This window comes from Bos taurus, chromosome 24 (assembly GCF_002263795.3).
Source record: "Bos taurus isolate L1 Dominette 01449 registration number 42190680 breed Hereford chromosome 24, ARS-UCD2.0, whole genome shotgun sequence".
In the NCBI taxonomy this organism is placed as follows: Eukaryota; Metazoa; Chordata; class Mammalia; order Artiodactyla; family Bovidae; genus Bos; species Bos taurus.
The window spans coordinates 33,089,918-33,104,657 of record NC_037351.1 but is presented as its reverse complement, the minus strand read 5'-3'; the positions used below and the strand labels follow the sequence as shown (position 1 = coordinate 33,104,657).

The window sequence follows — 14,740 nt, the reverse complement described above, 5'->3', positions numbered from 1 at the left end:
TCTTTAAAAGTGAATGGAAATGAAGGCTACTCCAGGGCACCGCGGGCTGTGGCCAAACAGGTCCTTCTCAGCGGGGAGGAGCCCTGGGCCTCTGACATGCAAGCTCACTCCCAGTGCTGACCACGACAGGCTCCGGTTTTCTAATGAAGTGGTTTAGCCACGAAGCCCTAGGATCAGAGTTTTTCTCTTAGAATAAATATTTATCAAATGACCACTGGTGTAAGTATGTTCAAATACTTCAGAAGAAAGCTTCAAGGTACCCGCCCTTCTATCAGGCTTCCTCCATCCCACCAGGTTAAAAACAAAAAGCTCTTACCTATGTAACTGAGTAGGACAGGGAGGAATATTAGTCCATGAGTGGCTCCCAGTAAGACCATAGCTAAATACATCCTGAAGTAAAATATCTGGAAAATTTGAGATTTGGCAAAAGCCAACACGATAATGCCTCCAAATTTCGTTAGTGTGATTCCACTGAATACCTAAGAGAAGAGAGATGGGCTCAGAAACCACTTGTATCAACCGGCCATAATCGAACACGTCCTCCTAAAGGGATTTGTTAAAACATCAAGGTCCAACGTAATGAGGGACTGAACCCCAGCTTTCAGAGTTACTGATAAGCGCATTTGGCTCTGCCTAAATTGTTTTATCTGCTGCTTATGAATCTGAAAAAAAATAAAGGTGTAATAAGGATAAAAGCTGTGTATTCTGCATATACCCCATAGCAACCTTGCCAGTCTATCAGCACCATTTTCCCAAGAGCATTAGTTTTAAATTAAGGTGTGTACATTATGTTTTTAGACAATGCTATTGCACACTTTTTATTGTTCATCTATAACTGTATTTTCTATGGTGGGAAAGGAACTGGTTCACAGTCCAGCCCTGTGTCCTGGTTCAGCTTGAGAAGATAGATTCTGCCAACCTGACCCACAAACCACACTGGGCTCCAAGTGTGGCCACTCGCCTGCTTTTCGTGGCTGGGCCTGGGTTTTCAGTGCCTCTCACATCAAACCTGTTTTCCTGCTTTAGCCAGACTGTGCAAAGGAGTCACCAAAGGGAACAGTCCTAAAGAATTCCAGGCTAGAGCTCTATGCGAGACACAACTCTATGCAAGTTTCCTGAATTGCCTGAAAACTTGTAATCCTGAGGTACTGCCGCTGAGTCAGAGATAACAAATTCTGTTTTCAGAATTTTGCATGGTGAAGTTTCTTCTCCTGAGAAGCTCTCAATCGCCTGACTGGGCACTTCACAGTGAGGTCCCTGCCCAGGTGGCCTGCTCAGAGGTACTTACAGAGCTGCCCATGTGGGAGAGCGCCTCCTCCGCCCGCTCTACGCGGCTGCCCTTCGTGCTCACCGTGAAGGCCCTCGTGATGTGGCTACAGAACTCCACGGAGATGCCACAGCTCTGAAATAAAGTGTTTCCGTGAGGACTGCTCTGCTCCGGTTAAAGGTGGTAAAGGCAGCCACCCCCCTTCTGGGGATCTGTGGTTACCAGGGCACCCTGGGGGGTCAAGGAGCCCTGAGCAGAGCCCCTTCTACTTGTAAGACAAAGCCCCCGTGGCACCCACATCAGCTGTCCCGGGAAGCCCGTGGAACCTCCAGATTCCTCCAGCAGATCGGCCTTCTCTGGGGGAAGCGGCTGCAACCTCTCAAGGCCCTCGCAGCCCCGACCCAGGCAGCACGCTGTCATCTCTCTAGCAGGGGCTCCTGCCTGCCACTCCCCCTGAAGCATGTTCTTCTCCTATCTGATGAAGGGCACATGCACTGGGTCTAGCTTCTGTTCATACTTTTTCAGATGTGCATATATTTAAGACTTAAAAAGCAACTGGTAACTACATGAGAGGCAAAAAGTCCTGGTCAGAAAATTCCATTCAGAAGGGGCAATTTTTCCAAGTGGAAATGGAACATCTTGCTGTCATCAGGCTACATACTTCAACAACTCACCCTTCAGAATAATGCAGGCAGAATACTTCAGCCAGACCGTGAGGTCACACCATAATCGTTACGTGACCATGTCCAACTGCTCGTGTGCACCAAAAGCAAGAGCTGACCTTGACCTTTCACCCCAAGAAACAAGGCACATCGGTGGCACAGGAGTGAGGGCCGAGCGCTCCCCCAGGACTCACCATGACCAGGTTGACCAGAGAAACCGCGTTCAGGCTGATGCCCCACAGCCACATGACACCAAACATGTTGACCAAGATCATGGCGATGGTGGCGCACATGATGACCGCAGACCACAGCTCACAGCCCAAGAGGACCACGGCCACCAGGAAGATGGCGCCCAGGGACACGCTGAGGTTGAAGATGGTGTCGTCAATCATGGTCAGGTACTGCTCATAGAAGACATAGAACACGCTGGAAGGGGAGAGGGGTCTGTTACTGCTCGTTCTCTCTCCGGGAAGCTTTACTCCTCATCCTGCCGCCACTGTGAAATGAAGCTACCTTGAGAGGCAGGCCTCACGGGAAACCTCCCTGTTTTTGTAAGACTCGCCTTTGGCAGTTCAGCTGGACCTCTGACCACTGATGCCTAAAGTAGGGCCTCGTAGACGTGTATCTTATATAAAGGTTTTGTTCATGTGCCTGATCCATTCTGCTTTATGCTATGAGTGCTCAGTCATGTCTGATTCTTTGTGACCCCCTGGATTGTAGCCCACCAGGCTCCTCTGTCCATGGGATTTTCTTGGCAAGAGTACTGGAGTGGGTTGCCATGCCCTCTTCCAGGGAATCTTCCCGACCCAGGGATCGAACCTGTGTCTCCTGCATCTTCTATATTGCAGGTGGCTTCTTTACCTGCAGAGCCATCAGGGAAGCCCCCATTCTGCTTTGCAGGCATTCATCTATAAAGAATATTTCATGGTACTTTGGGAAAACAAGCCCTGGTCTATCTGGAGGATTACTCCCTTCCAAACAGGGTCTGTGCAGGACCTGAGGAGATAATGCCATTTTGGAAAAGTTAACCAGCTCCTCCTAGAGGTCAGGACACCCACTCTGAGAGCTCCTTCCACAGGACAACAAGCTGGCCTTCTGTCAGGAAAAAGTCAAGGTTCCCTGAACTGAGACCCCGGGGGTTGGTGGGGAAATCACTTGTTTCTCCTACTTTTCTATATTTTCCAAATTCAGTATTTCGTAAAATATTTTCGTAATTTTTTTGGCCACACCCCTCTGGCATGTGGAATCTTAGTTCCCTGACCCGGAATCAAACACATGCCCCCTGCAGTGGAATTGTGAAGTCTTAACCACTGGAGCACCAAAGAAGTCCCAGTATTTTCTTTATAAAGGCGCCATCTCCAGTAATCTGCATCGGGAGCCCTGCCTTGCTGGGCCCTCTCTGTGGAGCTGCTTCCCAGGCGCCCGCACCCCCGCACCCCACTGCTGTTCTGCAGGGTGAGCTCCACCTTCAGACTTTGGCAGGTGCTGCACAATCCGGCTCTCCTTGCCTAGACGCCACATCCAGTGACAGGCTTCCCCCAAGCTCAGGATGGAGCCAGGGTCAGAAGGAAAGCCAAGTGGCAGCACTGTACCCTTCCACCCCCGCCAACCAGCAAGGAAGCCCCGGCGTGTGCGGCCGCTCCCCAGGATACCCTCGTGTACACCATACCTGTATGGGAACACCCGGTGATCACCCCCCTGCTGGTTCATGGTCCTGGTGATGTTGCTGGCGATGAGGCGGGCCTTCTCCATGGCATCGATGAAGTCAGCCGAGGTCTGCAGCACCGTGTGGTAGGTCATGAAGTACGTGGCTCCCACCCTCGTGCCGTTGTCCAGGATGTTGACGGCTGCGCTGTAGGCAGCGTGTCCCCTGCGACAAGACAGCGGTGTCAGAGGCCACACCTCGTGCTGCACCTGCAGGATCTGGGCAGCCAAGCTTAGTGGGATCACCTGACCCTGGGCTCGGGTCAGACCAGCTGTCAATTTCAGGGACAGGGAAGCCCTCAAATAGGAAAGAGGAAGGTCTGGCTTACGCTTTCCCACACTTTGCTGCTTTAGTTTCTTTGCATGCAGCTGCTCGTTTCTGTAGCTGGCTCTACTCTGCCAATGTGTTTTTTCACAGAGTGTGTGCCCAGCCATGCTGTGTAACAGGAGGCAGGAGGGGACGGGGGCCCTGGAGTCAGGGGGCCCTGAGATCATCCTCAGTCCTGGAACCCCAGGGTAAAATTACTAAATTTCGGCTGCAGTGCCATCTGCAAATGGGTGCACCACCGTCTCCTCGCAGGGCTGTATGTAAACGCAGTAGTGTCAGTGAGGTGCCAGGCACGATTCGGGCGCAAAGGACACTCCCTGTGAGTGGCGGCTGTTGCCTTCTAAAGAGCTGCATTCACTCTGACTTGTTTATGCAGGCTGAGTGTTCAGTCTGCAGGGAGATCAAGATGGAAGGTTCATTCCTACTTTGTTTTGGGGGACAGTTCTCCCACGGTAGCTAGCCTAGGTCCCAAAACGCAGACATGACACGTGACTGATGGAACTCGGGTCATATTATGTATTCTTAATGAAAAACAGGGATGTCCAGCATTTACCATTATAATGTAAATATAACCCTCACCTTCTGTCTGAATCCCCCCAACTCCAGACCTCAGCCATCTCTGCTATTTCTGGGCCAGAGTTCCTGTTTCCATGGGAACTCTGCCTGGCTGGATGGGGAAGTGGGGCAGCCCAAGAGCTCATGTACAGACAGGCTGGCAAGAAGCACAGAGGGGACCTTTAGACCTCTACCCCAGGCAACATCACCAGGACAGACCTGCGGTCTCATATGCCCCACACACAACTGGACAGACCCTTTCACGTCCTGAAATGCCCGCATCCCTCCTCGCATTCCATCCTGCTGGAAGCCTGCACAGGACTCAGAGTCCTCTGCGCTGCCAGGAGGGCCAGGACACAGAGGGGAGCCTGGGACCGAATGCTCAGACCAGTCAGAATCATCTGAGAGTGAGGAAGGACGAATTTTCTTCAAAGGCGGTTTGGTTTCTCTGCTTTCACAGAAGGGTGGGCACAGGGTGGCACATGGCAGAAAATAGGGCCTTCCTGCCCACCATGCCCACCCAGCCCCTCCCCCACCCCCAGCTTCCCAGCGTACATGACAGGGGACTCTGGCGTGCAGTTGAACGGCTCAGCCTCCCTTACCCTTTGCCACACTTGGGGTTCGGGTTGTCGGAGAGGAACATGGGCAGGAACCTCATGAAGTCTGCGCCCTGAGGTCTCTGCTTGCCCTCTGGAGTCAGCGGCCGGCAGCGGACACAGGTAGGGTTGACCACTGTACAAACAGGTAGAGGACCCAAGTGAGAAGGACAGGTGTCTAGATTAAAACATTTTAAAATAATGATAAAGAAATGGCGGGAGTTCTTCTCCTGAATCTGCTGATCCAAAAGCTTCAAACACGTGATCTCTGTAGTCTAATGAAGTGGAAGTCCCATTTTCCCCTAACATAGGCTGTACAAATTTCCTTCCCCGAAGCAGATTGCCTGCTTTAAGGACAACCTCAGTATGTTATTACCAGAGCACAGCGCTTCCATGTTTTTATGAAGAAAATTCCAGGACAGCCTCAACAGTCTTATAAAACCATAGGGCAATAGTGATAAACAAAAGAAAGCAGGCCCGTGACAAGCTACAGCCAGATAGCAATCAAGAGAGGCCGTCGGCGTCACTGGGAAAAGATAGGAAACCTGAAAACCAGAGTCCCCTGACCCGGTTCAGCCTGCAGCCCCATGGCGGGCAGGAGACGGGACAATGGGGCGTCTCCAGAGTGGACGACGGAGGAAGGGGACACGGACAGGGGGATGAGACCCAGTGACAGCCAATAAAAACAGGTGGAAGTGGAGGGGACATGCAAATGATCTTTAAACAATAAGCTTAAAATTTTTCAGAAAAGAGGGAAAGATCTAGAAGGGTCAAGTACCCGATGCATTGCAGAACTGCTCCGTGCTGTTGTAGATGCGACAGCAAGAAGATTGAGGCTTGACCCAGTCAAAGTAATCGTCAATCCAGGACGACGGGGCAAAGCCTATCCGGGTGCTAGAGAACAGGAGAGAAAGGGTTACGGATGCCCCCATGAGGAGGAAGTCTCCAGTTTCAGTCCCTTTTCTTGAAATTCAGAACTTCCTTTTCTAGACCTTCTCATTCCACCCAGTCAGAAGACAAACCACATTAGTACTTAATAGGAAAGACTTCCTTATATAAGGCGGTCCTGCTATATTTAAAATGGACAACTAACAAAGATAGCACATGGAACTCTGCTCAACGTTATGTGGCAGCCTCGATGGGAGGGGGTTTTAGGGGAGAATGGATACATGTACACGTATGGCTGAGTCCCTTCACTGTTCTCCTGAATCCATCACAACATTGTTAATTGACTACATCCTAAGACAAAATGTTTTGGTGTTAAAAAATAAATAAAATGGTTGTTGCTTAAACCAAAAAAAGGCTAATTAGCCCTTTGAGAGGTTTTGCTCATGTCAAGCTAGATTCAGCCTGCATTCTGCAAGACAGACTTTCCAGAAAAGCTGTCTTCAGAGAGAGGCGTGAGGCCCAGGTGCCCGTCCGCAGCTGGGGTACTCACTAGCTGTCCAGCTGGGCGGCCGTGAAGACCTGCTGCACCAGCGAGTCGTTGTTGCAGCCGAGGCCCCCGCACACCATGTTCTGCCCCTTCGTGGACGTGTAGTCGTGGCCCTCCTCCAGCACGAAGTACACAGGTGGGCCTGCGTGCAGGTACTGATTCAGGGACTGGAAGTAATCCGTCACGTAGGAGTCCTGAGAGGGAGAGAGCGTGGACGACGGGACACGGCGTGAACATCCTGCCAGCCGAGACGCCTCCAGCCCAGGTTCCTGAGTCCCTCCACAGCCGGCACCCCTCCCCACCCTGGGCCCAGGGGCTTCTCCCGTCGGTCCCACCCTTAGGAGGGCACCTCATAAGGTCAAGACCGGCTGCTCACATTCTGTAGCGGTGCCCAAGGCCTGAGCACTCAGAAGGCCCAGGTTAGTGGGCAGAGCCCCAGGGCAGTCCCTGTGACGTGGGAGAGCCTGCCAGCACCTGTGTTCAGAAGCCGGCAGAGGCCGAAACGACCGTGTGTGTTTGGGAAGATGTATTCACTGCGGGCCAAACAAGTTAGAATGAAAGAAAAAGCATCTTACATCCGGCATTGAAAGAGACTGATCCAATCCGATCTCTACTTTGTTCAGGACTGCGATACTGAACGACAGCACACCCACAAATACTGCCACCTGGAATGAGAAGTGAGTTACAGAGGCAGAGCTGTCAGGAGCGGAATAACATAACCACTTCTCTGGTGGTGCAGTGGTAAAGCACCTGCCTGCCAATGCAGGGGACATGGGTTCGATCCCTGGCCCAGGAAGACCCCACATGCCTCAGAGCAACTAAGCCTGTGTGTCACAACTACTGAGCCCGCATTCTGCGATGAGAGAAGCCCCTGCAGTGAGAAACCCACGCACCGCAAGCGGACGGTAGCCCTCTGCCCACCACAAGCAGGGAAAGCCCTCGAGCAGAAATAACGGTCCAGCGCGGCCAAAAATGAATTAAAAAACACATAAACAGATGAACATAAACAGATCTTAAACACACAAAACAGGACTCTCCTAAACTGAAAAGCAGGACTCTCCTAAACTGAAAAGCAAGTTTAAATGACATACTAATAAAACAAGGAGTCCGGGGCAGTGGCTGAAGTCACGGTCTTTAGAGCCAAACCACCCGATTCAAATCCCAGTTCTGCCTCTGACAAGCTGAGTGACCCTGGGGCAGTCATTTAACCTCTCTGAACTTCTATTTCCTTCTCAATAAAACAGGAAAAATTAGACTTGTAGCATCAGATAGTTTTGCGAATTACATGAGAAAACTCTAGGAATAATCAATCCATAAGTTAGTGCAGCACCCTGTACTGACCACAGTACCAGACCAAGTATTCAATAAATGTTAAATATTTCTATTACCGGAATGAATTTACGCTTTTAGCAGAGACATGATACGCTATCGCTATTGGGTATATCCAGCATGGAAACTATGAAACGCTCCTACTGAGCTGCTGGGAACAAGGGACAGTACAGGGAGGGAGAGGGCAGGGTGGGTGGGTGGGTGGGTGGGTGTGTGTGTGTGTGTGTGTGTGTGTATGTGTGTGTGGCAGGGTGTGTGTGTGTGTGTGGCAGGGTGTGTGTGGCAGGGTGTGTGTGACACTGAAGGTGAGGACAAGAGTGATGAGACAGATTTATTATCTCGGCGACCGTGCTGCTTATACAAATCTGCAACAGGTGAGAGCCTGACAGAAGTAGACACACACACTGTGCCAGTGTCAAGCTCTCGGTTTTGATACTCAACTACAATTACGTAAGACCGGGGGAGGAGGCTGGGCAAAGGGCAGCAGGTTCCTCTCTGTGCTACTCTGTCACTTTCTAAGAATCTGTAATAATTTTTTAAAAAAAACCCCAAAGCCCCCAAAACTGTTTCTATTGACTGCTAAAAATGTGTTATATATTTGTACATATCTGCTATGGCTTTTTTTTTTTGGCCACACCACACAGCATGAGGGATTTTAGTTCCCCAACCAGGGACTGAGCCCACGCCCCCTGCAGTGGAAGCAGAGTCCTAACCACTGGACCGCCAGCGAAGTCCCATGCACTCTCGTGTGTATACTTAACAGCTGTCGGCACCCTTCCCAAGGTGACTTCTCAGAAGGCAGGTGACGAGTCTGTTTGGGGACACCACGACAGACAGGCTCGTACCACGAGGGGCCGCATCCAGTCCTTGAGCAGAAGCGGCGCGTAGGAGTTTCTGAAGAAGCGGAACAAGCAGCTCTCGGAGGCCTGGATGCCCGCGTCGTCTGCCGCCCCCCCGACACAGCAGAGAACGTCCAGCTGGTTCTTCTGAGGGGGCCAAGGGAGACAAAGGTCACCCTCCGGCTGCCTCAGCCAGACTCCAGACTCAAAGGAAACAGGCTGCTGTCCTGATGACCACTTACCTCTTGCCGCTTAATGTCCAAACCCAGGAGGCTCACGAAGCAGGTGATCTGCAGGAGGAAGTCAATGAGGACTGCCATGCCCGCGAAGAGAGAGAACGTGTGCACGGCCGGCATCACAGACAGGCCTCCTGCGGGGACAGGACAGAGGTCACATCCTCCCCGGCTGAGGGTACACAACCTCACACGCATGTGCACGGATGAACACGAGGCCCCAGAGCAGCCAAGCCCACGAGGAGACCCCCACCTCCCGCTCCCAAAGGCACTTTGTCTGCGGGTGTCACACCAGGACCACCCTGGGAGTTAAAAACAGATTCCAGGGACCTGATCCATCCCACTTTATCAAAACGATGGAAATTCAACCCTAATTCTACTCTTCAGAATTCTAGGGCCCCATCTAACACGCTCTCTGAGCAAACGCATGCACATCAGCATCTAAGAACCATTAACACAGGTCACTGCTTATGGGATCTGTTGTGATTCAGTCCACAGGAGGGACGGTATTTCAGTCTCTAGGTTTAGTTACAATCAGATGAGGGTGCTGCCTATAAGCATCCTCTAGGCTACTAAGACTCAGAAACTGAACACTGCCCGCCCACGGGCCACACGTATATCAACCCATTTTGTGTGTATGCTGTATGTACGCTCAGTCACTCAGTAGTGTCCAGCTCTTTGCAACCTCTTGGACTGCAGCCCGCCAGGCTCCTGTGTCCGTGGGATTCTCCAGGTAAGAATACTGGAGTGGGCTGCCATTTCCAATTCCAGTATCAGAAATTTAAAAAAAACATAAGGAGCCAATATTTAACAATGAGAGTCACAGCGTCACTTGAGCGGGGAAAAAAAAAAAAAAACAAACTCTAGATTCACAACGTTGCTTAAGAAAACTGACCCTGATAGCACTGGGCTGGCCTCTTATAAACAGGAGCCACGGGGTCCCCCCGACCCCCAACTCCTCCTGTCCTCACAAAGTCACTCCAACCTTAAAGCCCAGGGTCAGCTGCTGTCACCAACACACTTGGCTGGCTTTCTAGAAAGCAAGGAAGTAACTTTTTGGCGCCCACATCTATCAGAAGGAGCCACAGGGCCCAGGCCCCACAGTGTGCTGCTTCGTGGAAGTGGAGGAGGACGTGCGCTAATGGTGCAGGAGTCCGAAGACCATGCACGCGCCATCCCTCCTGCGGCCCCTTGTAAGGCGTCTGGGGGCCCCTGGAGACTTTTCCACTTGTGACCACAGACTGTGTGTCTTCCCTGGACTTACAGGGCAATCCTAGCCGGCGTCCTGTGCAGAGGACGTGGCCAGCGTTCTCTTACTACACACCAGACACGGGGCAGGGAGGGGCCTACTGGATTTCTCCATGTGAAGAAGACAGGAACGCTGGGTTGTGTTTCAGCTCGTGGCTCCTTGTACAGAAGGAAGATTCGAGACCCTCTGCTCAGTCACAAGGGTGCTTCCCCATGAACTGAGTGTGCTGAGGAGGAAGACCGCCCTCAGGAACAGGGGTACACACCTCGAGGGCTAATGCCTGTGACTGTGGAGTTGCTGCTGGGAGCACTGTGCTGGGAGGACTCGTGGCTGTGCAAGGCTGCTATTTTCAAATCCCAGCACTCACCAGAGCTGCCCAAAAGGGGAAGGGACAGGAGCCCTAGGTATCTGAACCAACCACATCAACACCATCCCAAAACAACGTGAGAGAACACGCTTGCTAATGGTGCCCAAGGTTACTGCCACCGATCCTCTTCGTGGTCCACTCTGATACATTACAATTACAGATACAGCTTAACAAAGGAAGAACGCAGAGGGGCGTACTGATACACCCAGGCTCAGCACACCACTGAGCTGGCCGAATTCTGAGAGTAATTTACCTAAGAAAAACGCTACCGTCTCTGCGAAGGATGAGAGGAACATGCTGGGAGCCACTTCTCCCAGGACCCGGCCCACCTGTTGGTCGAGGGTTTCCCCTTGAAGACGTTCATCTCTCTTAAAAATAAAAAAAAAGTGAAACATGCAACACTGACATTTCTCAATTACAATGCCACCTCTTTGCTTCTTGGCTGCCTTGTGTTAGCTTGATCATAAAGAAAAATGACTGGCAACATCTACTTTTTTATAAACCTTATACAATAAAGAGGTGCAGACCCCAAACTTTTCATGTTGATTCATTCAGGGTATTTCTGAAGCCCAGAGACAAGGGAACAGGTGAGAGGCTAAAGGAAGGATTGAATCAGGTTATCAGGAAAATACATGCAACATAGGCTGCAAGTGGCTGAACCTTTAAATAACACTCCTAGGTGCCATGGGGCCTCTGCCCAGGTAAGGCCTGCAGGACAGGGACCCTGGGAGAACCAACGGACTGACAGCATCTTCTACATCAGGTCGTATGTGACCTTTTGCCTTTTAATAGCACTTTTTCAAGTCTTTCCTTCTTCTACACTGTGTTGAATCATTTTAATAGCTGCTGTGCCAAAAATATTTTCCACAAGTGTATTAGCACTTTTTGCATGCATGCTGCATGTATTTAAATTCTCACTTTGTATCTATGCCACCAAACAAAGAGAAGGGTCTTATACTTCCTGGTCTCAAAGGGTCCAGAACAAGCACCAATAAGCAAGCACTCAGAGGCGTGGGAATGAAGCCTCCACGCGTCACGCTCACAGGACCCTGCGTGGAGCCAGCATGCGTGCATGGGGAGCCTGGTAATAAGCAAGCACTCAGAGGCGTGGAAATGAAGCCTCCACGTGTCACGCTCACAGGACCCTGCGTGGAGCCAGCATGCGTGCATGGGGAGCCTGGTAATAAGCAAGCACTCAGAGGCGTGGAAATGAAGCCTCCACGTGTCACGCTCACAGGACCCTGCGTGGAGCCAGCATGCGTGCATGGGGAGCCTGGTAATAAGCAAGCACTCAGAGGCGTGGAAATGAGCCTCCATGTGTCACGCTCACAGGACCCTGCGTGGAGCCAGCATGCGTGCATGGGGAGCCTGGTAATAAGCAAGCACTCAGAGGCGTGGAAATGAAGCCTCCACGTGTCACGCTCACAGGACCCTGCGTGGAGCCAGCATGCGTGCATGGGGAGCCTGGTAATAAGCAAGCACTCAGAGGCGTGGAAATGAAGCCTCCACGTGTCATGCTCACAGGTACCCTGCGTGGAGCCAGCATGCGTGCATGGGGAGCCTGGTAATAAGTAAGCACTCAGAGGCGTGGAAATGAAGCCTCCACATGTCACGCTCACAGGTACCCTGTGTGGAGCCAGCATGCGTGCATGGGGAGCCTGGTAATAAGCAAGCACTCAGAGGCATGGAAATGAAGCCTCCACGTGTCATGCTCACAGGTACCCTGTGTGGAGCCAGCATGCGTGCACGGGGAGCCTGGTAATAAACAAGCACTCAGAGGCATGGAAATGAAGCCTCCACGTGTCATGCTCACAGGTACCCTGTGTGGAGCCAGCATGCGTGCACGGGGAGCCTGGTAATAAGCAAGCACTCAGAGGCATGGAAATGAAGCCTCCACGTGTCATGCTCACAGGTACCCTGTGTGGAGCCAGCATGCGTGCACGGGGAGCCTGGTAATAAGCAAGCACTCAGAGGCATGGAAATGAAGCCTCCACGTGTCATGCTCACAGGTACCCTGCGTGGAGCCAGCATGCGTGCATGGGGAGCCTGGTAATAAGCAAGCACTCAGAGGCATGGAAATGAAGCCTCCACGTGTCATGCTCACAGGTACCCTGCGTGGAGCCAGCATGCGTGCATGGGGAGCCTGGTAATAAGCAAGTACTCAGAGGCATGGAAATGAAGCCTCCACGTGTCATGCTCACAGGTACCCTGTGTGGAGCCAGCATGCGTGCATGGGGAGCCTGGTAATAAGCAAGCACTCAGAGGCATGGAAATGAAGCCTCCACGTGTCATGCTCACAGGTACCCTGCGTGGAGCCAGCATGCGTGCATGGGGAGCCTGGTAATAAGCAAGTACTCAGAGGCATGGAAATGAAGCCTCCACGTGTCATGCTCACAGGTACCCTGCGTGGAGCCAGCATGCGTGCATGGGGAGCCTGGTAATAAGCAAGCACTCAGAGGCATGGAAATGAAGCCTCCACGTGTCATGCTCACAGGTACCCTGCGTGGAGCCAGCATGCGTGCATGGGGAGCCTGGTAATAAGCAAGTACTCAGAGGCATGGAAATGAAGCCTCCACGTGTCATGCTCACAGGACCCTGCGTGGAGCCAGCATGCGTGCATGGGGAGCCTGGTAATAAGCAAGCACTCAGAGGCATGGAAATGAAGCCTCCATGTGTCATGCTCACAGGTACCCTGTGTGGAGCCAGCATGCGTGCACGGGGAGCCTGGTAATAAGCAAGCACTCAGAGGCATGGAAATGAAGCCTCCACGTGTCATGCTCACAGGTACCCTGTGTGGAGCCAGCATGCGTGCATGGGGAGCCTGGTAATAAGCAAGCACTCAGAGGCATGGAAATGAAGCCTCCACGTGTCATGCTCACAGGTACCCTGCGTGGAGCCAGCATGCATGGGGAGCCTGGTACCTGGTCAGACGCTGTGAGGCTCTGAGACATACCTGGTAGGTCTGGACCAGGATGAAGATGTTGTCCACCCCCACAGCCAGCACGAGGAATGGGATGACTTCTATCACAATGAGGGTGAGGGGGACCCCGATGTAGCTGAAGATGCCCAAGGAGCAGGCCACTGAGCTCAACACAATCAGGACACCGGCAATGCCCAGGGAGATTTTCGAATCCACCTGGAGATACCACAAAGACATAAATCATCATTTAGTGTTTTCTGTCCTGTTCCTAACAGGTCCTCACTTTCACCTTTTTACATGCTTATTGCCCATCCAGATTTAAACGTACAGTTCAAGGTTTGAGAGAAGACATGAACAGTTGTCTAGGTCTTCCTGAGCCACATATTTCATGAGCCTACATTCTTAGGTGATGGCAAATTAGGGGGGAAAAAATGAATTAGGTGAAATAAATTTTAAGTTGAAGATAAAAATTTGGAAGTAAAGAAAACAAGGGCAGGAAGCAGAAAATGTGACAGTTAAAACACTGACAACCTCCAGTTAGGACTCCATGATTCCATTGCAGGGGGAATGGTCGGGGAACGAAGACTCCAAATGCCAGATGCTGAGTCGTATGGCCAAAAAACAAAAAAACCACAGGACAATTTAAGGCAGTTCTGAACATAATGAACTAGGATTGCTGCTGCTGCTGCTAAGTCGCTTCAGTCGTGTCCGACTCTGTGCGACCCCAAAGACGGCAGCCCACCAGGCTCCCCCGTCCCTGGGATTCTCCAGGCAAGAACACTGGAGTGGGTTGCCAATTCCTTCTCCAATTCACGAAAGTGAAAAGTGAAAGTGAAGTCGCTCAGTTGTGTCCGACTCTTAGCGACCCCATGGGCTGCAGCCTTCCAGGCTCCTCCATCCATGGAGTTTTCCAGGCAAGAGTACTGGAGTGGGGTGCCATTGCCTTAGAGGCAAAAACATGACATCATGCTATGTACTGCCATTTCTCTCTCTCTCTCACACACACACACACACACCCACTTACCAGAAGCCTGCGACAGCTTTTGATATGCCCCAAGGCTATGGAAATATATAAAAACATGACGCCATAGCTGATCAGAACAGTGAACACATCACTGTTACTTTCACGGTTTAGTTCATCTTCAATGCTTCGTTCAGCCTTAAAAGAAATGGTCAGATTTGGATTCTCGTAGTTTTGCACAAAATTAATGAACCTAAAAGGGTAAGCAAAATTTTATTCTGTTAGTTAAAAACTG

At 51.5% G+C, this 14,740-nt stretch overlaps 1 protein-coding gene across 1 annotated transcript in view; it reads right to left on the bottom strand.

The window, feature by feature from the left end:
• The window catches only part of NPC1 (NPC intracellular cholesterol transporter 1), a 46,701-nt gene that overhangs the window by 737 nt on the left and 31,224 nt on the right, over positions 1-14,740 (bottom strand). Inside the window, 15 exon segments of the mRNA NM_174758.2 lie at positions 317-479; positions 1,289-1,402; positions 2,124-2,355; positions 3,599-3,799; positions 5,119-5,248; positions 5,891-6,006; positions 6,551-6,741; positions 7,123-7,212; positions 8,722-8,862; positions 8,958-9,085; positions 10,818-10,932; positions 13,518-13,603; positions 13,606-13,615; positions 13,617-13,700; positions 14,509-14,698. Of these exon segments, the coding sequence (NP_777183.1) occupies positions 317-479; positions 1,289-1,402; positions 2,124-2,355; positions 3,599-3,799; positions 5,119-5,248; positions 5,891-6,006; positions 6,551-6,741; positions 7,123-7,212; positions 8,722-8,862; positions 8,958-9,085; positions 10,818-10,932; positions 13,518-13,603; positions 13,606-13,615; positions 13,617-13,700; positions 14,509-14,698 (1,991 nt within the window).